Source organism: Haliotis cracherodii, unplaced genomic scaffold (assembly GCF_022045235.1).
Source record: "Haliotis cracherodii isolate W230 unplaced genomic scaffold, xgHalCrac1.p SCAF_9, whole genome shotgun sequence".
In the NCBI taxonomy this organism is placed as follows: Eukaryota; Metazoa; Mollusca; class Gastropoda; order Lepetellida; family Haliotidae; genus Haliotis; species Haliotis cracherodii.
This window is the reverse complement of record NW_027266343.1, coordinates 49,181,226-49,207,484: the sequence shown is the minus strand read 5'-3', so window position 1 is coordinate 49,207,484 and position 26,259 is coordinate 49,181,226. Positions and strand designations below refer to the sequence as shown.

The 26,259-nt window shown below is 38.3% G+C and overlaps 2 protein-coding genes across 2 annotated transcripts in view; one reads left to right on the top strand and one right to left on the bottom strand.

The window, feature by feature from the left end:
- LOC139452368 (uncharacterized) overlaps window positions 1-13,415 on the bottom strand; it is an 80,790-nt gene extending 67,375 nt beyond the window's left edge. Inside the window, exon 1 of the mRNA XM_071233827.1 lies at window positions 13,048-13,415. Within this exon, the coding sequence (XP_071089928.1) occupies window positions 13,048-13,285 (238 nt within the window). The 5' untranslated portion in view covers window positions 13,286-13,415. The remainder of the gene's footprint in view (window positions 1-13,047) is intronic.
- A 4,453-nt stretch (window positions 13,416-17,868) lies between these two features.
- On the top strand, window positions 17,869-25,520 carry LOC139453207 (spermatogenesis-associated protein 24-like). The gene is made up of 6 exons (XM_071234836.1): window positions 17,869-18,031; window positions 20,670-20,747; window positions 21,855-21,917; window positions 23,238-23,368; window positions 24,480-24,550; window positions 25,208-25,520. Exons 1-6 carry the CDS (start codon window positions 17,870-17,872, stop codon window positions 25,420-25,422), a joined length of 720 nt encoding a protein of 239 aa, XP_071090937.1. The 5' UTR covers window position 17,869; the 3' UTR covers window positions 25,423-25,520.
- The last annotated feature ends 739 nt before the right edge of the window (window positions 25,521-26,259 follow it).

Here is a 26,259-nt window from a genome sequence, read left to right as displayed (position 1 = left end):
TATTTAGTGAGTGAGTGAGTATGGTTTTACGCCGCTTTTAGCAATATTCCAGCAATATCACGGCGGGGGGCACCAGAAATGGGCTTCACACAATGTACTAATGTCAGGGATCGAACCTGTGTCTTCGGCGTGACGAGCAAACGCTTTAACCACTAGGCTACCCGACCGCCCCTATAAATTATTTAGAAATCATATCTGTTTTGAAGTATTAACAAAGTTGTAATAATGTTTTTGAAAAGGATTTAGATGAAGCATATAATTCTACATTTTCCATTGAGTTTTTGAGTAAGTAGAAGTCTGCACTACTAGTGTCTTTACGGTAATATCGGTGACACATAACATACAGGGCTAATGCTCTGAGTTGAATGAACCCACCATTAGGCTAACACCAATGGGTCATATTTCCCCTTGACCTGGGTTCGATGAACTGGAAAGACACACTGCACACACATATACATCTTTGGTATGGACCAATACGCTGATCAATGTCTGTGCCAAACACTCCCAGTTCGACACACGTTGTGTGGAGTATAGAAGCCCCTTGTTGTTTACTGATATTCATAATTCATACACTTCAGTCACTGATCGTGTCAAATTTATATTCAGGTTAAGTCTATGAATTTTAATTTGGTATACCGTCACAATATTGTCAGTCAGTTGGGCTGGCATTGATAAAAAATATATCAGTATTCTCATATTGATTGATAGATATTATGTTATATTGGTATACTAAATACAGATTGTATTACAGACACGTTTTCAAGTACACGGTACATTTTACATTGGATAATTAGATTCCCGAAGATTCCTATTACTATGAGTTGTTATCAAGATCTATCATAATTGAGTTCTGTGTGTTTTTGCAGCAGCATTTTGCCAGATCCATTGTTGACAATTGCAAAATAATAGTAGAGGAAAAAGTTTTAAGTAATGACAATTATGTTTTCATCAATATTATTGTTAAGTGCTTTGATCAAGTATCTGAAGACATGTTGTAAAGATATATCAGAGAGAGAGAGAGAGAGAGAGAGAGAGAGAGAGAGACCAACCAACCGCTACCAAACACTCACCTCAAATTATTTTATTGTGGCCAAGTAAACAGACAAATACAATTGCTACGTGTGTTCATGATTCATGCGAATCACAGATACCCTGTACACAGACATCTTGAACAGTTTGTTTTTCATATAGAATAATATATAAAGAATAAAATGACCCCTGCCTTACATTTTTTAACAATTTGGATGAAAATCAAACAATTAATTTAAAATGGCCTAAAGTTGAATAAAACATTTGCAAATAGACAACAGAGTATTTCTACCCAGAATGACAATCACCTCTGTAGAATGTTGGTAGTCATTTCATTCGAAAGCACCAGTCATGTGTGATCATGTTGCGATTGAGTGCAACATACGAACCACACTCATTTCCAGGACTAGTCCTATGCTGAATCTGGGTCAGCTGTCATGTACGAGGACACATTCCCTATATACTTCACATGTCAGAATGAACGGGTCATTAATTAGAAAGTTTAGAATCAATATATTGACGAAAAAGTATCATGGTATATTGATTAATAACAAAATTACTTAATCTGCATGTGAATAGATACAAATGTCCTATCGAGGCCTGCAATTAATCAACTTAATGTTAAGTAATCACTTACTTGATAACAGTGTTAGAACCTACACTGAAACATCGCTCTTAGTTGTAATAAAGAAGTTGTTCATCCATAAATTCTTATATTTACTTATTACTCCAACTTCTAAATATCTGTCAAAGAAATTAAACTTAATGCTAATCAACTTAAAATTGAATATTCTGCCTTCCTATTGTTCATTTTAACCATTGTAATTTTAACAAAACTAAACGTTTCTGTGGATAATAAATTTATAACATATAGTTATAATTGGCATCGATGTATTAACAACTTATGATGACATCCCAACATGTCAGCATGGACTTCCCATTTTTGTCAATTTACCAGATTATTATTTTGTAAACATTTTTTATTGGTTTTCAAGAAAGAGTACAAAGCCAGTGACCACTGTCTACTAAAAGCTTGTTATTTGTTTAATGCGGCAGTGAGCAATGTTACAGCTGCATGTAATAACATTCGATCGATCGTTCGTTCGTTCATCCACTAAGTGCTGGGGTAGCCTAGTGGTTAAAGTGTTCGCTCGTCAAGCTAAAGACCCGAGGTTGATTCCCCAAATGGGTACAAATGTGTGAAGCAATAGGAGGATGGTTTTCCAGACCAACAGGGTCTGAGGAACTAACAAGGTTCCATGGTGTGTATGCTACATATTCAATCTTGTCACAGGTAAATATAAATATTTACATGACAGCAGCGAAAAAGGGGCATATAATTGCCTAGTAACTCTTCTTTTCTCACTACTGCTTTGTGTTTGGTTTTAAGAAGCAGCCCCACTTTAACAGTTTTCTAAGCACCCAGGGTGCTGATTAAGGCAAATATGGTAAATAGAATAAAACCATTCTTGTAACAGAAGTTTATAATTGATATAATGCAATGAGAATGTCCATTGAGACATATGTCACCAATTACCAGATTTCCTAGCAAGCTCTATGACACCTGAGTGTTAATGACAGGCATGTACAGGTACTCTAGGAAATTGATTACTCTGTGATATATAACTTCACACAGGTGACACACCTGAGACAGGTAGGAAAACGGGGGTAATTTGTCAATATCCTTATCCTCTGTCTGACGACATCCATTCATCATGATGTGGATTATCATAATCATCATCAGTTAGACAGGCATCATCATCAATATCACCTCAAGACCATTGGTCACTGACTCTCTGTGTGTGTGTGTGTGTGTGTGTGTGTGTGTGTGTGTGTGTGTGTGTGTGTGTGTGTGAGTGAGTCTGTGTGTCTGAGTGTGATGGGGGCTTTAACCCTGCCCTCCCTATTTTGAAAGTAACATTTGACCCAAAATAACCAAAATACTTTCTTACATAATCCTCAAATAACGAAGAAATTTGCCATGGTTAGATCGCAGCCGTAAAGCTGCTGCACACATCAAAGACTCTGCTGAGACAGTGAAGATAATCAAACAGGTTAGCCTGACCAGAATAACGTCCATTGTGACTGTGGGGAGCAGTGGAGGCAGTGCTGTGGAAAGTAGCATCTGTGACAGGCTAACATCTGAAGAGATGACAATAAACTGGGGTGGGGAAGAAGATGCAACAAACGACAGTGGATGACACCTGACATATCTAGGGAGGTAACTGTTATTATACTGATGTCAACACCACATTATGATAAAATATCAATCTCAAGAACACTCTTCGGAGGTTTGGAGGGGGCTCTTCATCAGCTCCGCTGGAACCACTTTTGGCATGTAGCTATGCCTGGGATGCTTCAGTGACCCAGTGTTGGAACCTGATCTGCTTGTGGCTTCAAACCTGTTGCACATATCCATATTATTCAACATCAGTGTCTGGGACAGATGACATGTAGCTATGTCTGGGATGCCTGTGGAACCAGAGTGACCTGTTATATCCCGGATGTGGGATAACCTTAAAGACATTTCACTTATAGGTGTTACACTACAGAAACACTGACATAGATTCCTACATGATGTAAACTTGGACAGGATTCCAACAGAGATAGTTTGATGGTAGTTTCACCACAGTCGATATCTCATTTTAATGCATGTGTTTGTGTGAATAGATATTAAATTCACATTGGGACATCCAACAACAGAAGGCAAGATGGACAAAGATTAATGCCGACTAATCAATTTCTTCTGTTATAGACTTTGTTGGTCAATGTGTAGAAGTCAGTAGGCTAAATACATAACACAATCAAGGTTTAGATACATGTATAAAATGATCTGGCCATACATACACTGAAGATGACTGAAGCTTTATCTTTATATATACTCATTGTTTATTTCTTAAATATAAAACAGCTACATGATAAATCGAAAAGAACAATGAAGAATATAGTGTGTTCTATCATGACGTCATTTCTGGAGATACGAATACGCGGCCTCAACTTGATATACTGTAGTACATTATATTTGAGAGGGAAGTGTCTGGAGAGTTGTTTCCCATGTAGCTGGGCTATGCAGATAAACACAGTGACTGAAGGGTTGCATCCAAAAGTGGGAGAGATATGTCAATCGTTATTAGGAGAAAAGGTCCATACAATCACGTGAGGATTGTGAGAATATGCAGGAAATGCCAAATTTAACCCACCCTTTCGTAAAATGGACTTGTCCGACATTTGTGAGATCAAATTCTCTTCCAGGAGTCATCATTAATAAACTTTAGGTAAATATTTTTAAAGCTTGTACATTTTGTACATAAGTCTGTGCCCCTCATGGTTTATTCTCCCTGCAGTGTTTCATTGTATGATAAACAACTCCCACTCTTCATTTATTTCTGAATTAAACACTTAAGAGGAATGAATGCATAGTCAGTAAGAAATACAAAAATTAGTGATTTGAAGTGAAACCATGGAGTTCTAGATCACTTTTGTCATTAAACTATATGACGCGTGACTAACCATGGGTCAGAGTAGTCCTGTGGGTACCTCTATCCTTTTCAGGACGGGCCCACCCAACCCGAGTACCCAAGTCATCAGTACCAGCCCTACTACAAATGTGCATCAGCAACTATGTACATCAACCATACACACACAAAACAAAGAGGAGCTATCATCTAAATGTATGACAGTTAGTTACAGGGGTTTAAGAAGTGCTGTATAAGCCTTGATAATCGTACAAGGGCATTGACGCAACAGGAAGCTCGTCAAAGGTCTGCAACAGGTGGCCCGTTTGACCGGTCAGTAATTGGTTATAATACCGGCCATATATATGTCAGGCAGCCTCAGGCATATGGTGAATGCAAGTAATAGTTTACCTATGTACATCTGTAATCACCGAGGTACCTTTAGAGCAACCCTGGGGGCTCTTGTCTAACTGGAGATTGTCTTTGATGATATGCGGTAGAAGTATGTGCCACAGACGGAACATTTCATGGGCATCTCAGCCTTGAATGTCAATTGTATTAAATCTGTATTCTACTGTGAGGAGACCCTCGAGTCACTCTCTGCCAAAGATTTATTTCGGAATTGATGTGACCATCTCAATCTATCTTATCACTATCTATAAATCTCTCTCTTGAATTGTGTGAGTGAGTGTGGGTTTACGCCGCTTTTAGCAATATTCCAGCAATATCATGGTGGGGGACACCAGAAATGGGCTTCACACCAGTGGTCTGGAAACCGTCATATGCGCCGGACATGTCCGATTAGGAATCTCAAATGTCCGGTTTAAAATATTGCTTACCGGACATTTAAATGTTTCTGTCTGGACATTTTAAAAAGTATTGTCCGGACACTCTTAAATTTTGACCAGACATGATCAACAGTTAGGACTGAGCAATTTCTGTCTGCAGTTGTAACACAATGAAGATTATCTACACTGACAAGCTTTGTTTGTTTTGATTGCTGTAAATACATCGTACCTAGAATGATAGTCCAATCGGTCAATCACTGTAATAGGCAATAAACTGAGTTGACACTGATTAATCGAGGATTTATTACTGAGAACATCTTGTTAATTTGAGTAAAATGTGTTTACAACTGTACATAAATACCTTGCATCATCGATGTACCTCATAATCCTCACAATGCTACGATACGTAACCTCAGACAAGAAGCGAAAGCGTGACGACAGCCAGTCGACCGATGCAGATCAGTCGAGCTGATCTGCCAAACCCTCAAAGTCTGAATGATCATTTTGTAAGTCGTGGCTAACGACTTTCACTTGGTTGACATACAATGAGGATTTGCAGATTTTATTGTTTTCAGTAGCTAGTCGTATATTGAATCTTGTTTGACCGCCATTTTGCTTTCTGTGACGATCGCTATCAAAAACTTTTATGGTCAATAATTAAGTACAGATGAAAAAGTATTCAAATAACTATTGCTATCAACGATAGTTTAGGATTTATGATTATATTATCTGTCTTGTTTTTAAATAATCTTTAGTTTAAAAAAAAAACTCTTCCCGTGAGGTCACGTGATAACCAAATGTGGGATAATAGTCTCGATCCAAATATTACAACGCGTGCACTTGAGCAGACTCATGAATATTAATTAGACCGTTCACAACGTTGACAGATCGTTATTATAACAGAAACAAACGTATATATCTAAAATGATATTATTTGTTATTAATCGTCCGGCGAATTAAACAATTTAAATTGAAACAATTCATAATTCATCATATTATGAATACGTAACAACTTGTAATTTGTGTGTAAAAAGTCGTACTAAAACACGCTGTTTGAAGGGGGCGTGGCATAAATGTAAATGTCCGATTGGGATTTTAAATTTTCCGGACCCCTGCTTCACACATTGTACCCATGTCGGGAATCGAACCCGGGTCTTCGGCGTGAAGAGCAAACGCTTTAACCACTAGGCTACCCCTCTATCTCTTGAAACAAATAATACTCAGGATAAACGAGGATGCAGGAACGTGAGCTACACATGCAGTGAGTGAGTGAGTGAGTGAGTGAGTGAGTGGGTGGGTGGGTGAGTGAGTGGGTGAGTGAGTGAGTGAGTGAGTGAGTGAGTGAGTGAGTGAGTGAGTGAGTGAGTGAGTGGGTGGGTGAGTGAGTGAGTGAGTGAGTGAGTGAGTGGGTGGGTGGGTGGGTGGGTGAGTGAGTGAGTGAGTGAGTGAGTGACATCATATAATGTCCAAAACAAAAGATTTCACAATTACACAATTCTTTCTCAGAGAGGCTCAGAACTTTTATCAATCCACCCTCGTATCAATACGGATTGCTTAGTTAATAAGAATGCTACCATATTATAAATTTCTGTGCATAGTGGCTGTTGGTCATTACTTTTGTTAATTTTACACCACAAAAACCAGATGTGGGCAAATATATTTTTGTTTGTAATAAACTTTACATTTCATCCTCTTACAGTATTCGGACATGTATCGTCACCACAAAGTCTAATACTGTTATTGAACTGTGTTGATATGTATTATATGAAAAGACACATGGGAGTGATTCTCTATCTATGCACCAGTGAGTGGGGTGGTGGAGAGGAGGGGTGTGGTGTGTGTGTGTGTGGGGGGGGGGGGGGGGGGGCACTGAGCCGATTGATGACTTAGATGGTCAAGTTGCACATTAGTGCTTCAGTCATTAACATATGACTGAGGGATGACCCTCAGAGACATTGGAGACAATCAGGACAACAATCGCCTTGGTATCAGCCAACAATAGCACCAATCTGGCAATTATGTTTAATGCGTGCCTTAATCCCTGTATTTGTCATGAGGCTGTTGTCAGAATGTGTGAAGTGGCCCTGATGACGCTGGGCTGGACTGATTCTTTGTCAAATATACCTTAAAAATATTGGGTTTCAATATTATTAATAAACGATCAATATTAATGTTATGATTAACAATTCATTTACATTGCATAATTATTAACCTTAAGCCGTTGCAATATTAGTAGTTGTTGTAGAAGTAGTAGCCATTATCAACATCATAAATACCCTTCCCTTTAAAGTACTTGTCTGAACTATATAGTTGTGAGTTCAGCGTAGAATTATGAAAACTAAACATGAAAAATATGTGCCAAACCATTATTACACTAACTATTGGTTGTATTGATAACTAAAAATCACTTCACATAACTGTCACGAAGACCATGAACTTGAATTAAAAGAGTAAAAACAAAACATTTAAGTGATAGTAGTAGTCCTCAGTACTTTTCAAATGATGGAAACATGTTGTTTCAAGAAACAAAATATATATGATATAATCTAACACACTAAAACTGCACAACAACACATTTGACCTTGTACATGTCACGCTTCATCAACAAAAGCTGTTTTCCTCAGAACTATTCCCAGGAAAACATCATCCAGCTTCACATGCCTCCATCAATATTGTCTAGATTCCCTGACAGCTAGTGTACCCTGCCCAATTGTAACGTATTCATAAAAAAAAGCTGTTTTCCTAAGAACTATTCCCAGGAAAACATCGTCCAGCTTCACATGCCTCCATCAATGTTATATATTGTCCACCTCACCTGACAGATAGCATACCCTGCCCAAGTGTAACGTAGTCATCAACGAAAGCTGTTTTCCTCAGAACTATTCCCAGGAAAACATTGTCCAGCTTCACATGCCTCCTTCAATGTTATATATTGTCCACCATACCTGACAGATAACACACTCTGCCCAAGTGTAACATATAGACTACCTATTACCTACCTGCCAAGTCATAGCATCTCTTTCAGAACGGCAAAATTGATTTGACAGGAAACTAACACAAATTTACTCACAATCCAGTTGGGATGCCACAGAGAAATGTACTTTCACACTTGATAATTAATTATTTAAATGTAACTTCGTTAGTGCTAATTACCCACTTAAACCTGAGTCGTCAATGTATGTACGATGACGGTCACAGGTGAGTGAACATCGTCGCCTCAGCCCAATGTGTTTACATCACAATCAATACTCTCCCGAAGTACATGTATTTTCGTATATAAACAAACCTAATTAACTATTGAATTGCCATGCTTCCAATAATAAATAATTAACACATCACTAATGTGTATGATTGTTTTTGTGAGGAGATGCTGGTGGTAGTGGTAGTGGTAGTGGTAGTGGTAGTGGTAGTGGTAGTGGTAGTAGTAGACGACATGGCTCAGGAACAATATTATTGAATATTTGTTACATCTATTTCAAATAAGTTCCGAGTACCGTACTTGTTAAAAGTTCTTGAATCTTTATTTTAACTTTGTAAAATGATTTTTTTTATCTTGCCTCCTATTGACAGAAGCTGTTTAACAATAGAGTCAGCTGGTCTTGACTTAGCCTCAATATAATTTGATTGTTCAGTGATTATCTTGGAAAAACAAATTAACAAGTCTTCTGTATGCAGCACTGAAACACTTGAACAATTTTTCCCCACAATAGGATGGGACAATTAAATTGAGCAAATTACAGCCACATCTTGGATATCACCCAAATCCTTTGACTAAACATGAAACACAATTGTCAATTTAGACACATCAAACAAATATTGTTATTGGCAGTGCAACAGAGAAAAGAAATCTGTTCTTAATGGCTAAAGGGGAAAGGTAATTACTCAACAAAAATTCTCAGACTTTGCCAACTGAATGAAACTATTGAAAACTGTTGAAACCTTGGTTATCCAGGGTATAATATCTCCAATCCATTCCTACCCTGGGCCTTCACCAGCACAGCCTGATTATGATTCCAGTTCAAATGCTGCTACACAAAAAGTGGTCATCTGACCAAATTACGTTGTGCTTTCATCATTGGAACAAGTGGCAAAATCACAAATACTTGACTGGAAATGATTTCCAGCATAACGACGTCCCTCACTCTGTCTTGACACTTATGGAAACATCTTCCCTGCTAAAAGTTCCTTCACAACAGTTTTCTGTTTTGATTGAATCTGTCAAGGGTTTTCTTGTATGACTCCACATGTGTAAGTGTAAATCTGTCCCATATTCTTGTTCAGGAGAGTCATTTTGACAAATTAAGCAAAGGTAGCGAAAGTGTATTGAGTACTGACCATGACAGAATATTGTGAGTGAGTGAGTGAGTGAGTGAGTGAGTGAGTTTTATTGATCTTACAAGACCAAACGGATGTTTACTAGACTCGGGCATCCGATAAGAAGCTAAAGTCGCAGACTGATGTACCAGTATAAATCAGACCCGGGCTCGTCACACCATGGGTGAAAACCAGGAGTGATGAGTAAGGGTACAATCAATAGCATTATGTACACACAAAGTAGGTCCAAAATGTATTCAAGGTAAAAACGTCATTTTCTTAAAGTGTTTGAGTGGGCTCCGTTTCACAAAGCTATCTCAGCACAACGATTATCGTAACTCCTACACTTAAACATAGACTTACGACATACATAGCGCTCCAGTCGCTCCTTGAAGGGGGACCAAGGTGATGGGGAAACAAGAAGTATGTGGATCAAGCTTAATGACTTTATGTGGAATCCGCAAGTGGAAGACTCTCTGCTAGGGCTGGCTATCGATATAGATCATAGAGATTGATAATTGTTAACAAAATATCGATCAATTATCAAAACATATTGGAGAAGTAATTTTGAGCAAACATCCAAAACATCCGAAAAGAAAGTCCGAAAGAAATCAACATATTTCACATGAAAGGTGAGTGGTGACACATTTATGCATGGATAACTTTCTGGACATTTAACATATATAACTGTTGCTTCCATGATCAGCAATTGACATGTCATTGACAATAACAAGTGTTTTTCAGTAAATTTAAACTTTATTTCTTCCCAATAGTTTGTGAAAGATATTATCGATAACAAAATTTTCATATTGATATTAGTTAATATTTCTTCCCATCGACGATAATTCAGATTATAAATCTTTTTAGCCAGCCCTACTCTCAACTATCCTGGGATCTGTTAACAGTTGTGAAACACTACAGACTAGTGAGTGTATAGGTCATCATGATTACACAGTGATACAATTACACAACTTTTCTACATGTAATATAGATATTAAACTCTTGACTCCACCAATCATCAGAATGATCTAGCTGATGGCAGCCTAACCTTACATCACTGTCCTACCTACCTTTACTGCATCCCAGCTACATCCCACAGGTAGATGTGTTTATTAACATACCACTGAATACAGCAATCACAATTCTCAGGGTTTATCTTGCAGTGTTCTCACTCAAGCAGGTCAGAGGTCAGTCAGGTGTATCTCTCTGACTGTGAGGGCGTGCTCGTATACATCAGGGATCACTATTATTCTGCTCTATGTATTGTACCATGACTAAAATGATTTCACTCAACATGGTTATTTTTGTCACAGCCTTGTATATTAGCCCAGCTTAAAACACTCATTTGATTATATGAAAAGGCTGGAGATGTCTTATTTTAAACCTTATAAGATACCTCCTTCCTCTTTTTCTAGGTTTGTCAGCACCATACCCGTGCTCGTGGGTTTCACCAAAGTGGTAAACGTCTCAGACCTGCATCACTTTGGGCTTTCCTCCCACATTAAGCTAACATGCCGCGATATAACTGGAATACTGTTAAAAGTGCTGTTAAACCCAACTCACTCACTCACTCACTCACTCACAGGAAGAACAAGATGCGAATTGTCTATTTGGAACAGATTTCCTCCAGGCAGTCAGAACAAGCAATTATCTAATAACATGAACAGAAGATTTAGAAGGAGATAGACTGACATGCAGTCCCAGGAATAAAGTCATCTTATCTTAAAATATGTATCTACAAAATAAAAAATGGAGCCCAGGACAACGCTTCGTAGAGCTGAGGCAGTCTAGATTTGTCATATCATTCAAGACTTGAGTTGGATTCATTTTTTAATTCCTTCTCCAGGGTCTGTGAGACAGACTAGGGAGACTGTGAATAATTTATGAACTGAGCTCACGTCATGAGGATAATCTGAGCAGAATATTATCAAAGTTGAAAAAAACCTCATTGAATATTTTATCAATGAGTTAATTGTCAGGGATAACATTATTATGTGTTAAAATGATATTTTTTCTCAATGTTATTAAATATGATTAGAAGTGTTGTAGTTAAAACAATTTGTTGAAAAGAAAATGTTCAACTTGAAACGTGTTTCATAAGGCAACAGTCAAGGTATTTTCTTGGTTTGAAGTTGTAATTAGCTGACCTCATTTTGAACCCCTTTACATTTATACGTAACATAATCTTCGACTTCTGTGTGGCGTTTGTGTAATACACAGAGCTGATAATCTCCTCATAATCATGGATTAACATTTCAGCAACGTTTAAGCGATGCAAAGTGTCAATGGGAACATTAGCTACTCTGATCCCACCAATCAAGACCATCACCCATGCATGGATGGGCATACTCCCCCAGTAATAGCAATAATCTATCACGTTTTGGCCAAACGATCGAGGTAAAATAATAGCTAGAGTGCATAATTTACATGCTTTAGAATAGCTGACTGAAAAGATAGATAATTTGAAGGTCTTGGTGTGTTCAGGGCCCACTTGCACAAAGCGATCTTAGCGCTACGACTATTGTAAGCCTATGTTAAAGTATGGGAGTTAAGATTATCTTAGCCCTAAGATCGCTTTGTGCAAGTGGGTCCTGGTATGTGGTGGTGTGTTGGTATGTTAATGTGTGTTGCAATACACGAATATAGTACACAGACACAAACATGACAGAATTAAATCAGGTTAATTACATAGTCAAGTTTCATGGAGAACGAACTGCTCTCTCTGTGAAAGATCAGAGTCGAGGTCCTGCATGTTGTTCAAACCGATCGATCGTTACTAATATTGTGTGTGTGTTTCAGAATTTATTTTGATTAAAAATACATTACTCTTTTAGAAAAAACAAACTTTTTTATGTACAATGTTCAGCATTTATGTCTAAAGCCCCCGTTACACTATCAAAAACTTTTATCAACAACTTGGTCAAAGAAAACTTTGACCAAGATTTCTTGGTCCAAGTTGGGCTGTTTACACTTATCAAAGTTTTTGAAAATTGTAAGAGGCTGCATTTTGGCAGGAACTTCAACATTTCAGACTCAGTTTCCTGGTATATTCAGATTTGGGCAGATAATCCGGTCTGTGACATATTTCTGTTTATTATTGATCTTACAATGACATGTCCATGAACGCATTGAGGCAGGAATGATGTCATACATCTGTGTTGTCATCTTGAGCATTCTAGACATTCTACTACAAACCACAGAACCATCAGAGATTCTAAAATAAATCTCTCACTTACGCAGGGACTAGTGAAATGTTAGCTTTGTCGGACATATTTCTGCTTTGGTTTTGGGCTTTCCTCCCACATTAAGCTGACACGCTGTGATATAAATGAAATACTGTTAAAAGTGTTGTTAAACCCAACTCACTCACTCACTCTTCATCAACTTCTCACTGCACAGTTGATTGCCAGTACATGGTTCTATATCGTAATTAAGATAAATAAAAAATGAAAGAAACTCACCAATTCCGAGGTCCAGAAAACAAACGCTCCCAGTCTGATCGAAGGCAACAGTTTCGGGGGTGATGCACAGCCCCTGGTATAGATCAGGCTCACTCTGCATGTACTCCAATGTGAGTGCACACTCTCTGCATAATGCCCATACCTCCAGCTCTGTGATACACGAATTCCGACTAGACAACACCTCCAACAGGGACAACGCTTCCTCCACCCCTTCGCTCATTGCTTGTAGGTGATCCATGCTTGATATACTGATATCACACTGAGTATTTCACTGAATTATTTTCTATTTGGAAAAAGTGCATATTTCCATCATACTTTTGGAAATTTTCTGGCCAGTTGACTTCTGGAATCTAAAGTCAGATGAACCTTCACCGACACATCAAATTTCCATGCTGCAGATCCATCCTGGAGGAGAAGAGTGTTATGTTTTCAGGGATTATAACACTCTATATCTACACATTATAACATATCAAGAGTTATAACACTCCATATCTAGACATCATAACATATCAAGGGTTATAACACTCCATATATAGACATTATCACATACCAAGCATTATAACATACTCTATCCAGACATTATAACATATCAAGGGTTATAACACTCCATATCTAGACATTATAACATATCAAGGGTTATAACACTCCATATCTAGACATTATCACATACCAAGCATTATAACATACTCTATCCAGACATTATAACACATCAAGCATTATAACATACTATATCCAGACATTATTACACCCTAGACATTATCATATACTAAGCATCATAAAATACCAGACATCATGTAGGTTACAAGACATTAGTCATGAAACAATATGTATAAGATAAACACAAACATCAAGCTATCGTTTTTTCTCTTTCTCTCTGAGACTGGTGACTAACATATGACTACAAGTAGAATAATAATTCAACCTTACGACAGAAACCAACATGTTTATCTTAATTTTTTAGACAGCCTCTGTGGTCTAGTGGTGGATCATCTGCATGGAGAGCGAGGGTCGGGGATTCCATCCCCGACCATGTCATACAAAAGGATGTTAAAAGATGGGACTTGTTGTTACCCTGCCTGGCGCTTGGCATTAAGGGGCTAAAACAAGGACTGGTCAGCTCAGAGTCAGTATACTGTGTCTGAGTGGCATATTCATGTTAAACTGCATGATATCTTAGTGTGCTAGCACTATAAAACTAGCCTAGACTAGTACAACCAGACACATACACATGTGCTTGCATGTCGCATATAATCTTAAATGTGACGTTAACCCCCATTTCACCTCACCTTAATTTTTTTATAAAGTCCAAATAGGATTTTTGGGGTGAAACGTTGGACTTGCAAACATATCTAATATTCCCATTTAACTTTTTCATAGAAAATCATGTTTGTATTACTGTAAAACAAGCATAATGAAATCAACTTCCTTATACCCTGATTATGAGGCAGTATAAAAAATATTACACTAACAACAAGATCCACATATAACACGTCTTCATCAACAATCTAACGTAATCTTCCCAACCCTCCAGTCTGAGTAGGCCCTTGTTATGTCAGACTTGCAAACATATCTAATATTCCCATTTAACTTTTTCATAGAAAATCATGTTTGTATTACTGTAAAACAAGCATGATGAAATCAACTTCCTTATATCCTGATTATAAGGCAGTATAAAAAATATTACACCAACAACAAGATCTCCATCAACTATCTAACGTAAACTTCCCAACCCTCCAGTCTGGGTAGGCCCTTGTAACTATGTTATAGTAAGTCTCACCTAAGTTGTGTGAATACAGTACAGGACCAACTAAGTTATAAGATGAATCTTTTACATATACATTGTGTAACATGTAGGAGCAGTATTGTTTAGCACTTATTCAAACATGTACCAGTTCCCTGATAATACAAGTACACCTCCTGCCCTTGTGTAACACAGGTAGAGAGGTATCCATCTTTATGACAGGTTTGTCAACACAACATATAACTAGTCACCACATGGGAAATATCAATTGTTAATTCATTTTCAAATGAGATAGTTTAAATTATTTATATTCTCACAAAAGGAACTAACAACACAGTTTACATACTGATAATATACCTGCACTTAAAGCAGTGCCAATAACCTCACTGTACTACAAACACTGTACACAAACACTGTACACAAACACTGTACACAAACAGGCTACCTAAGAGAACAAACAAGAGACTGAACAAACATGACAGACATTATGTCAAATACCACTCCCAAATCTTACAAGAAACACATTGTATACTGTATATCAACATAATAAAAAAAAATTAAACATAACTTCAGACAATAAATACAAACACAGATAAACAAAAAATCCAGAAAATCTCACCTGTGAGTTCTGTTCAAGGAGACCTAAGAAGATAAGCTATGTTTTGTCTTCAATCGTCTCTCCTTACAGTATAACAAGCACACTTGAATTCCTTCAAGTCCAACCCCTCACTCCTCCCTGCTTGACATGGGGCCAGTCAGTGGTCATATTGTTCTACTGTCCACTTGGCACAGGTCTGGGCCATCCCAAATACTGACTTCTACCGACACGCAAATCAAACGAGACAGATCAGCATGGACTCCCCCTAGTCTTTCATGTTTCACAACATGACCCTCCTCACTAATTAGGAACCGTTATCCGTCTCAAAGCCATGCCTCATTAAACAACAGTCCGCAATCAAAGAACAAATATCGTCCCAAGGAAGCAAATATGGAGACTGTCACCTTATAATGAAATCTTGAGTACACCTGTAGGAGTGACACCTGGACTAGGAATACGGTCCGAGAGTCGATCACTTGGATCAATCGTGGTTCAATACTCCTCCACTGAGGCCCCGAGGTAGAGGATTGAATTATCAACAAGAGGACAGGTTCGTGCCTGTATAATCTCCCTGAAAGAGAACCAGACCCAGTCTAGCCTCGTTATAAATAGCACAGATTAAGAAGAGATTACACATATAGCATTAGGACAAATTAATTAGATGTTAAGACAATGGGTGATTAAGAAGTGGAGCAGGTCAAAGCTCATGTCATTGCTTAGTTACATGTCTTTGTTTATCCACTGCTGATAACGCAGGAGAAACAATCCATACAGTGTAGGCTGTTTTTAAGAAGGGAGGGTTATCTAGTTCGGAGGGGTGAATATTTGAAACTTGACTTTGTGCAGTAGAAGTGACATGCACTTTTATACTAGCTACTTGGATATAATCCTGACATTGAACACACAACACTTGTCTTAGGTTATCAATACCTTTGCATGCAAGTGATATAAACATGCTAAAATATTGAGAAAAAATATTCAGGTGTGGTTGATACATGTAATTTGATCACTGAGACAAATACCCTCCTAAATTACACAACACACGTTTGAGGAAATCTGACAGTTTTCCTGTTTTCAAAATAATTCGGGTTAATCACACCAAAGAATGTTCATGATAAATAATTACTGTTTTAAAGAAAGTTTACGAAATCTTCCTATTATTTCTATATGGAATTATATTAAACTATTTTCAGTTGAAATCTGAATATACAGACTAATTTGGTATTAAAAAATCTTCAAAACAATAACAGAATGAGAATGAGATAATCCAAATAAATATTCAAATCTGTCAAAAATGCTCCACTAAAATAGATGAAAATTGATACATTAAGATTTCTCAATAAATTGGTGTATGGTATATTTAAATAAAATTACATTCAATGTAGAGGTAGGTGAGGAACTTCATGAATATACTTCCTGTTATATATAATACACTTTTGTTAAACTTTATTAGGGTGAAAAATGTAAAAGAGTTTTTTATATAGGGCAAGGAGAAAACTGACACCTTTCCCTTTACAAATTGATTGATGAAACCAACATGAATTCCATGAATGAATAATACTTTTCAGTATTTACATGGAAAAATATTTACTCGATTTTCATCAATAGTTTTTCTTTTTATTTGCAACAATATAAACAGTAGCAACACGAGACAATATTTGCTGGATATTTGGAGAGCTTAATGTCGGGACTAGTACACTGATACTACACTTGAATCAACACCAATATTTGCAGTGGTGGGGGACATAATGATGTCAGTTCATCTGATTCAAGGGTGGTTGGGTAGGCTCGTGGTTAAAGTGTCCGTTCCTCATGCTAAAGGCCCCGGTTCGATTTCCCAGATGGGTATATTGTGTGAAGCCCATTTCTGGTGTTCCCTGTTGTGATATTGCTCGGATATTGCTAAAAGCAGCTAAAGTTCCAACTCTCTCATTCATCTGATTCAGAAACAATTTCTGCATGCCCTGTAAACACAGAGAAATCTACATGTATTATTTTGACTTTAGTTACATTTTTTCTAAAATTTTGCTATTTTCAATCCTCACTTTTCTCACATTTGTTGTTTTAAAATAAGTCATCTACATTAATAATCACTGTGTCAAAACACAGGAATACGTTGCTGAACATAATTTTTTCCACATTTTGAACATTTTAATTGTTAATGTCAGCTACTTATTCCTGTGGTCAAATTAAGAAGGCATAATTATGATATTGGAAATAGATATCTAATAGCTCTGGTATTGGTAATAATCACTACGAACTCATACTATTAGTTTCTCTGTTTCAAACTAAATACTGTCTCAAAACTGCATTATGTCAAAACATTGACATTTGCTGTGACAGAGGTCCCGGTACGCCTTCCACTGGCACCCTCAATGTATTTTTACTGCATCGTTTACATTAGCAACAGGCACGCACTTGTCAAAGTTACGTCCTTGACCGCGAAGGTGACCTTCACCTTTAGTCATTGCGGGAATTTCAAGATGGCTGCCGATGTTAGGGAAGCCAACTGTGTTGTCACAGGGGAAACCACCCGAGGGAGTGATCCGTACCCGTCGTCTCTGCCGTCACACATCATTGTCCAGAATCAGCTGAGAGATATCATACTTGCACAGAACGAAGTTGTTACTCGACTGGGTCAGAATGTACGTTGTATCTAACATGAAATGACAAAATTACAAATGGATCTTACTGTTGAATTTGAAATGCAATACAAGTTGCAAATCGTCTCAGTCACAGCAGAGACCATATACATGTATGGTATTTGTCTCTTGTCACAAAGATTTCGTTCTTGCAAATTCTGTACTAGTTCAAATAATGATGCAGTTTTTGAATGAATATTGCCTTCATTTAGGCCTATTCAAAGCGCTAGATGTTACCCGATTATGTAATCAGCTGGTACACTTATCTAAATATAATTTTTTAATTTGAAGTTTACACGATGTTTGGCTTTTCCATTGGACGAGAGGTCAGTCACATGACCGCGAAATTGACATTCATAAGTGTATGAACGACTCAATTTGACGTTCATACGTTTTTCACGAGACTGTGTTCTTGAAATGACGTAAACACTGACAGACTACTTCCACATTCCTGGGGAAACCCCTGGGAATTCCCTAACATGCATAAGCATTCTTTCTGATCATTTAGAACCTTTAATCTTGGTCTCAGCGTTTCAGTATACATTGATAAATGTCAGAGAACGTGACTGCATGATTGTTCACGAATATCCTCGCTGCGGCCTATCCTAATAAACAAACGATGAAATGCACATCTAAGCTATCGTAGTGTCGACTCGATCCGTGCCTAGGCTGATATTGACCGTCTGCAGCAATCTCTGAATTTACCTTAGTGTATGTTTGAAGTATCTTTATTCACCTTTCAATGATCGGCCAGTTGATTAATAACACATGTAACCGCCACAGGTTCATTAAGAACTTCGGAAATCTCTCCCGTCACGTTTATCGTGTCGGCCATTTTGACGTCTTGTACTTGATGTAAATGTATTACGACGCGCTGTCATTGTGACTGACTTACTGAGGTAGTTCTTGACAGACCTTTCTCATCTAATGCAGATATGATTTGAACACATGTGCTTCGTAAGATGTTTCTGAAGAGCAAGTTGTGCATCCATACACCCATGTCACCTCTCTTTTTGAGGAACTATTATACTCTGCGATATAGTTGGTTGTTGTATGGCTGTCAGTGTAAACATGAAGTCATACGTACTAAATAAAATTGTGTTAGGATCATGGCCTACATCCTTTGAGGTAAGAAATTGTGATAAAAAAATTATAAGAATTGGCTTTCACTTTGTGTGAGTTCATTGGAGTATGAACCTTCATAGAGTGAGCGCAAAACATTGTATGAACGTCGTCGCAAGCTCCGACGTTCATACAGTTTGGCCCTCACTCTATGAAGGTTCATACTCCAATGAACTCACACAAAGTGAAGGTCAATTCTTAAGTGACTTCAAAATATAATATAAGGTGATAAAACGTGAAAGATTCATACCACATTTTGGTAAACATGCACAGTAGTCTGGGACCAGGGCCCTGTTCTGTAAGATGAGGTGACATTGGATTTAACTGAGTGTTCAATATGATTTCACTCTTATTGTGATATGCATCTGTAAATGTATGTCCCCAAGTCATTATGGGTTTTTGGACACATAAGAAACATTTATATTTTCTCTCTAGTCACATGAACAGCTGTAAACATCTCATTCACTTATAACATTGTATAAAAGACAACTTTCTCCAAAGAATTAGCCATCATCTAAGTATTTACAATGTCTGTGTGATGCTACATCCCCCATTACCGCGAGAGTAAACGCCATCAATGTGGTCTTCGAAAACCTATGACCCGACAATATGTTCTCCCTTAACATTTGTTCTGGTGGATTGAATATACCAGGAGTTTTGTTCCTGTGGAACAAAAGGATGAGAAAAAAAATCCACAGGAACATAACTCCTGGTATAGGGAATCCTCCAGAACAAATGTTAAGGGGGAACATATTGTTGGTGCATGCACATCATTTCATAAGTGCAGTAATCTTGGGCGCGATGTTAACACCATTTCACAAGTTGATTTGGTTAGTGTGCACTAGGGGTGTCACGATAAATCGAAATATCGATATATTGCTATTGTTAAGCACTTAAAGTTAATAAATCAATTGTTAAATCAGTTTCCGATCAATAGTATTGATTTCAGTTAGGAATATTGATAGTTTTGATTGTATTTACCGTATCAATAAATACATGCAATGCTGTTCAAATTTGTTTTTCTTTTGATCATGAGTGGTAGTAATTTACACATGGTAATGTGGAAGTTTCTTTTTCTTGAATTATTAGGGTAAAGAAAAAACAAATCAGTCATATCTCAAACTTTACTTTTTATATGGTGTTAAGGTTATCACATTCAAAGGAACTTCAGTTCCAAGGTTTAATTCAACTTTAGAAATAAAATCCATCTAAAATGATACACTGAAAACTATCAATATTTATCGCAATAGTTGCTTGCAATATCAATAGTTATCGCAATAGTTTCTTTCAATATCAACATTTATCGCAATAGTGATTTCCAGACCAATAGTCACCCCTAGTGTGCACCCTAGCCATGCCTGTGGGTTTCACCAAAGTGGTAACAACATCACTTTCTGCTGTCTTCCCACATTGACTATGATGACATAATTGAGTTAACATGCCGTGAAGATAACTGATATATTGTTCAACATGTTCAAAGGGGCTAAACCCATCCCTCTATCTGTGATATCATTGCCAGGTCAGCCAGCAGGAGTCCTTCATCAGGGAGAATCTCATGTCCAGAGAAGATCATCAGTCAAAGATGCAAGAACTGCAGGTTCTGATATGGATAATACCTTCTCTCATGTGATCTTGCAAGTGTCATGTACAAGTCAAACAAACTTATTCCCTGAGTAAAATAGCAGCTTTTAGATGCTTTATTTATTAAGAAAGGAACCGAATAAGGAACAATGTGGAACACACCTTTGTTTTTGCTTGTACACTTCATGTACATGTCACCGTGACAACCTTTAAATATTTTTTAGAAACATTAATCATGATGAAGAAGTTATCTCCTATGAATAGGGCTGTCTATCGATATAGATCTTAGAGATCAATAATTGTTCACTTAATACTGATCAATTATCGATAAATAGAAGAGATGCAACTTTCAGCTAATATACAAGAAGCTCAGAGGCAGAACATCCTGTTTCACGTCACTGGTGCATGGATTACTTTGTGTACATTTAAGATGTAATCAGTTGCTCTCCGTCTTTAGTTATGGACAAAACAGGGTTAGAAACTTACAGTTTTTGTCCACTAGTCCTTATATTGATAACATATAGCAAAACCCTTAAAACATGTTAAAATGGGCCAATGTCTACTAGTCCTTAGGATACCTTTACTATTGGGCAGTTTGGTAAGGACTACAGGACTAGTGCCAATTTCTAACGCTGCAAAAACAAGTCTGCTTCGGTAACTTAAGACTTTATTTCATCACAATAGTTAATGTAAGATATTATCGAGGACACTATTTTCACATCGATTATCATTAATCCATCTTCCCATCCACAATGATTCCGATTATCGATCTGTTCAGCCAGCCCTACCTATGAAGTTTCAAGTCTTCCAAACATGATGGCAAGTACACAGATCATCATTAGGATGTGGTAGCTTGAAGTTATCTATGAAAATGCGACATGAATGTACATATATTTGTCCATGTTTAGGCAGAAAGGGCCTAGTTGTTAATTGTCTGCTTATGGCCTATGTTATTAGTTGGTTTGTGTTTGTGAGAGTAACCATGGTTTATCAAGTGACATTTAATGTGTTGAAGGGTTGACATTGTTGTATGGACAGGCAGAGTTATGTATGTACAGTGAGTGTTTTTTTGTGTTCCAAAATTTGAAACCCAGATGCTGATTTAAGTAAATATGTTTTACAGGTGTCCATGTTGGAAGATTATGTACCACGCGATGATTATGAAAAGGTTTTGAATGATTATGAGGTAAGTTTCAAACTCCAGAATGTTTGGCTGCGGGTTTGAACTCGTGTATCTCCTGCTGTCATGACTATCATGTATTACATCAACTCTGACATGATGTGGGGCGGTCGGGTAGCCTGGTGGTTAAAGCGTTCGCTAGTCACGCCGAAGACCCGGGTGCGATTCCCGACATGGGTACAATGCGTGAAGCCCATATCTGGTGTCCCCCGCTGTGATATTGCTGGAATATTGCTAAAAGCGGTGTAAAACCATACTCACTCACTCACTCACTGACATGATGTTTTTGACACATGTATAACACATAGCATGTATAGTGTATAGTATGGCATATATGTTATGAATGTGTGTTGTGTAGGGAGATATGTCACTAATATGTCAGATATGTGGGGTCATATGACATATATGTCATGAATGTGTAGGGAGATATATCACTAATATGTCAGATATGTGGGGTCATATGACTTATATGTCATGAATGTGTAGGGAGATATGTCACTAATATGTCAGATGTGTGGGGTCATATGACATACATGTCATGATTGGGTAGGGAGATATGTCACTAATATCTCGGATATGTGGAGTCATATGACTTATATGTCATGAATGTGTAGGGAGATATGTCACTAATATGTCAGATGTGTGGGGTCATATGACATACATGTCATGAATGGGTAGGGAGATATGTCACTAATATGTCGGATATGTGGAGTCATATGACTTATATGTCATGAATGGGTAGGGAGATATGTCACTAATATGTCAGATGTGTGGGGTCATATGACATACATGTCATGAATGGGTAGGGAGATATGTCACTTATATGTCAGATATGTGGGGTCATATGACTTATATGTCATGAATGTGTATGGGGATATGTCACTAATATGTCAGATACGTGGGGTCATATGACATACAGGTCATGAATGTGTAGGGAGATACATGTATGTCACTAATATGTCAGATATTTTGGGTCATATGACATACATGTCATGAATGGGTAGGGAGATATGTCACCAATATGTCGGATATGTGGAGTCATATGACTTATATGTCATGAATGGGTAGGGAGATATGTCACTAATATGTCAGATATGTGTAGGTCCTATTTGTAGGTTGGTGTATAATGCTGACAGATGTGTAGGGGATATAGATCATTTGACACATGTTGGGGGAGGTATATGACTTCTATAACAGATGGGAGTTGGGAGGTATGTAACAGATGGGAGTCGGGAGGTGTAACAGATGTGTTGGGACTAATGAAACATGTGACAGATGTGTGGATCAGTATGTAACATATATCAAAGCCTCAAGACTGTTCTTCAGACAGAGAAGCTGGAGCATGCTCAGACCAAGGGTAAGCTGATGGAGGTGACAGATAAGCTGGAGTTCGCCCTTGGTCAGATCGAAGTCCTCACCAAGCAGCTCGAGAGGGAGAAAACTGCTTTTGAAAATGCGTAGGTGAAATTTGGCACAGATCATGTTGAAATGTCATGAAGGAGGAAGCTGGACTACCACCTGCCTTTCACTTATTGGGGTGGTGGGGTAGGACAGTGGTTAATGTGTTGGTTCATCAAGGGTCAAGCTGAGGACCCATGTTTTACTCCCCAAGTCAGTACACTGTGTGGAGCAGCATTTCTGTGCCTCTACTGTAAAATTGTTAATAATCTAACCAACTGAGTACAGGTGGCCCAGTTATGGTTATTTAAGGTGACACAATTTGCCATGCAGAGTTGCATCCCTTGATGTACCATGATCCCATGACCGTGGGTGTTGAATCCCAGATTTTGCCCTGATTTTGTGATCCTTGGTTTGTCATTACCATCATTACCATAGCCATTTTAATAAGTTTCACAGAAGTGGCAATGTTTAAAATCTGCATCACTTTGGCCTTCCTCCCACATTAGGATGACAAGTCGTGAAGTACTGTTCAAATCAGCCTTAAACCAAACTCATTCTCTCACTAGCTGGCTTCCTCATCATGGTTAGAAATATCGCTGGAATGTTGCTAAAAGCAGCATTGGATTGTCTCCAATGTCTCTGAAGGTCATCCTTCAGAGTCATATGTTAATGACTGAAGCACTAATGTGCAACTTGACCATTATAGTCATCAATTGGCTCAGTGCCCCCCCCCCCCCCACCCACACACACACACACACACACCACACCCCTCCTCTCCACCACCCCACTCACTGGTGCATAGATAGAGAATCACTCCCATGTGTCTTTTCATATAATACATATCAACACAGTTCAATAAAAGTATTAAACTTTGAGGTGACGATACATGTCCGAATACTGTAAAAATTACACAAGTTGAGGATGAAATGTGAAGATTATTACAAACAAAAACATATTTGGCCACATCAGCCTTTTTAAGTGAAAAATCAACAAAAGTGATGAACAGCCACTATGCACTCACTCACTCACTCACTCACTCACTCACTCACTCACTCACCATATTCAGTTTATAAGTATTTATATGTTGGTAGCAACAACAATGAATCATCTGTACTGTAAACAGCCACTGTGTAACATTTTATTTTCAATTGCTGTTTTATTTTTAAGATTTGGAAGTCTGAAAACAAAGGCAATAAAAGAAACATCGAAAAATCAGCAGCTGGAAAACAGATGTCAAGGTGCGTTGTGAATTGGGTCAGTCAGCAGCTGTTCATGGAGATATGAGATTAAAGAAAGTTATTTCATTGTTTGATATGCAGATGACTGAAGGGTGTACATATTATCTGTCCCAATATTACAATTTCAAATCAATTAATTCAGAAACAGTGGTAAGTCCAGTGGATAAAATGTTTTCTTGCATGCAGAAGACCATGGCTCTGTTTCCAACATGGTTGCGTGAACCCTAGACGTGGTGATGTAGTAGTGTGTATTGTCCGATATTGCCCGGCAGTGCAGTGAGAAGGAGGTGGTGATGTAGTGGTGTGTATTGTCCGATATTACCGGGCAGTGCAGTGAGAAGGAGGTGGTGATGTAGTGGTGTGTATTGTCAGATATCACCCGGCAGTGCAGTGAGAAGGAGGTGGTGATGTAGTGGTGTGTATTGTCAGATATCACCCGGCAGTGCAGTGAGAAGGAGGTGGTGATGTAGTGGTGTGTATTGTCAGATATCACCCGGCAGTGCAGTGAGAAGGAGGTGGTGATGTAGTGGTGTGTATTGTCAGATATCTCCCGGCAGTGCATCGAGAAGGAGGTGGTGATGTAGTGGTGTGTATTGTCAGATATCGCCCGGCAGTGCAGTGAGAAGGAGGTGGTGATGTAGTGGTGTGTATTGTCAGATATCGCCCGGCGGTGCAGTGAGAAGGAGGGTGTGCTACATCAGAAGCAGGAGGAGATCCGGGTCCTGGAGCGCAAGTTACGGGAACAGGCCCGGGTCAGCAAGTACAGGGTCAGCGAGCTCGAGGTGCAGAGACAGCAGGACCGGTACATCGCATCAATCATGGGTGGAGACAACAAGAAGACCAAGATCGGGACATCCAAACACAAGTTCTGAATGTCAAAGCTTGTATGCAAGGACACTTGCAAAAGGACTAATACCATGATGTTATTCACCAAAACTGTGAGCTACATGCAGGGCATACAGAATGTCATTAACAGGGCGTATAGAATGTTATTAGCAGGACGTACAGAATGTTATTAGCATGGCGTACAGAATGGGGTGTACAAAATGAGCCTGTACACCCTGAGAGAATAGATTTCTTTTCTTTGGAATATATATGTAGCGAAGCAAGATCTATTGTATTGCCCTTGTGGACTTGGATAGGTTTTTCACTGATGCAGTCTAACAGTCCACTGTGGTGTTGTGAGCTGACACAGCTATATCTTATAACCAGTTATATAGTGTGTCTGCAAGTGGCTGTCAGTCTGCTGCCACAGGAGCCTTTCTGACAGTAATTGTGTTAAGTACAGCAAAAGCAAAGATGATGGCATTTGAATCAGAAACTTGGTCAGGTGTTAACTTTTGGAGCCAAGAGATCGTGTCAAACTGGACAAAGGGAAGTAACTCTTATTTGCCAGTGTAGCAGGACACATGCACTAGAATAATTTCTGTTTTGGGCGCTATGCTTGAATTTGCTATATTCCAATACAAACCTTCATTCTCACATGTTTTATGAAATACTAGCAATCCATCCTTTTTCAAAATGGCCACCACAAAATGGCAGCAGATCACAATATGCCTGGTGTTCTCTCAATTCTAAGGGGGCACGGGCTCCCCAGTTGTCTAAGGGGCCGTGTTTCGCTGTGCAGAGTTGCGTTCCTTGGACTGTGGTTTCCTATGATTGTGGGTTCAAATACCTGTTCCCCCGGATTATGTTTCTAGGTTTTTCAG

What these genes read in the sequence shown, in the direction of transcription:
- LOC139453207 (XM_071234836.1), top strand. Translation starts at nt 17,870, where the DNA reads ATGGCTGCCGATGTTAGGGAAGCCAACTGTGTTGTCACAGGGGAAACC. An exon ending in AGGTTTTGAATGATTATGAG is followed by an intron (nt 21,918 to 23,237) that starts GTAAGTTTCAAA and finishes ACTGTTCTTCAG; the next exon opens with ACAGAGAAGCTGGAGCATGC. An exon ending in AAAACTGCTTTTGAAAATGC is followed by an intron (nt 23,369 to 24,479) that starts GTAGGTGAAATT and finishes TTTATTTTTAAG; the next exon opens with ATTTGGAAGTCTGAAAACAA.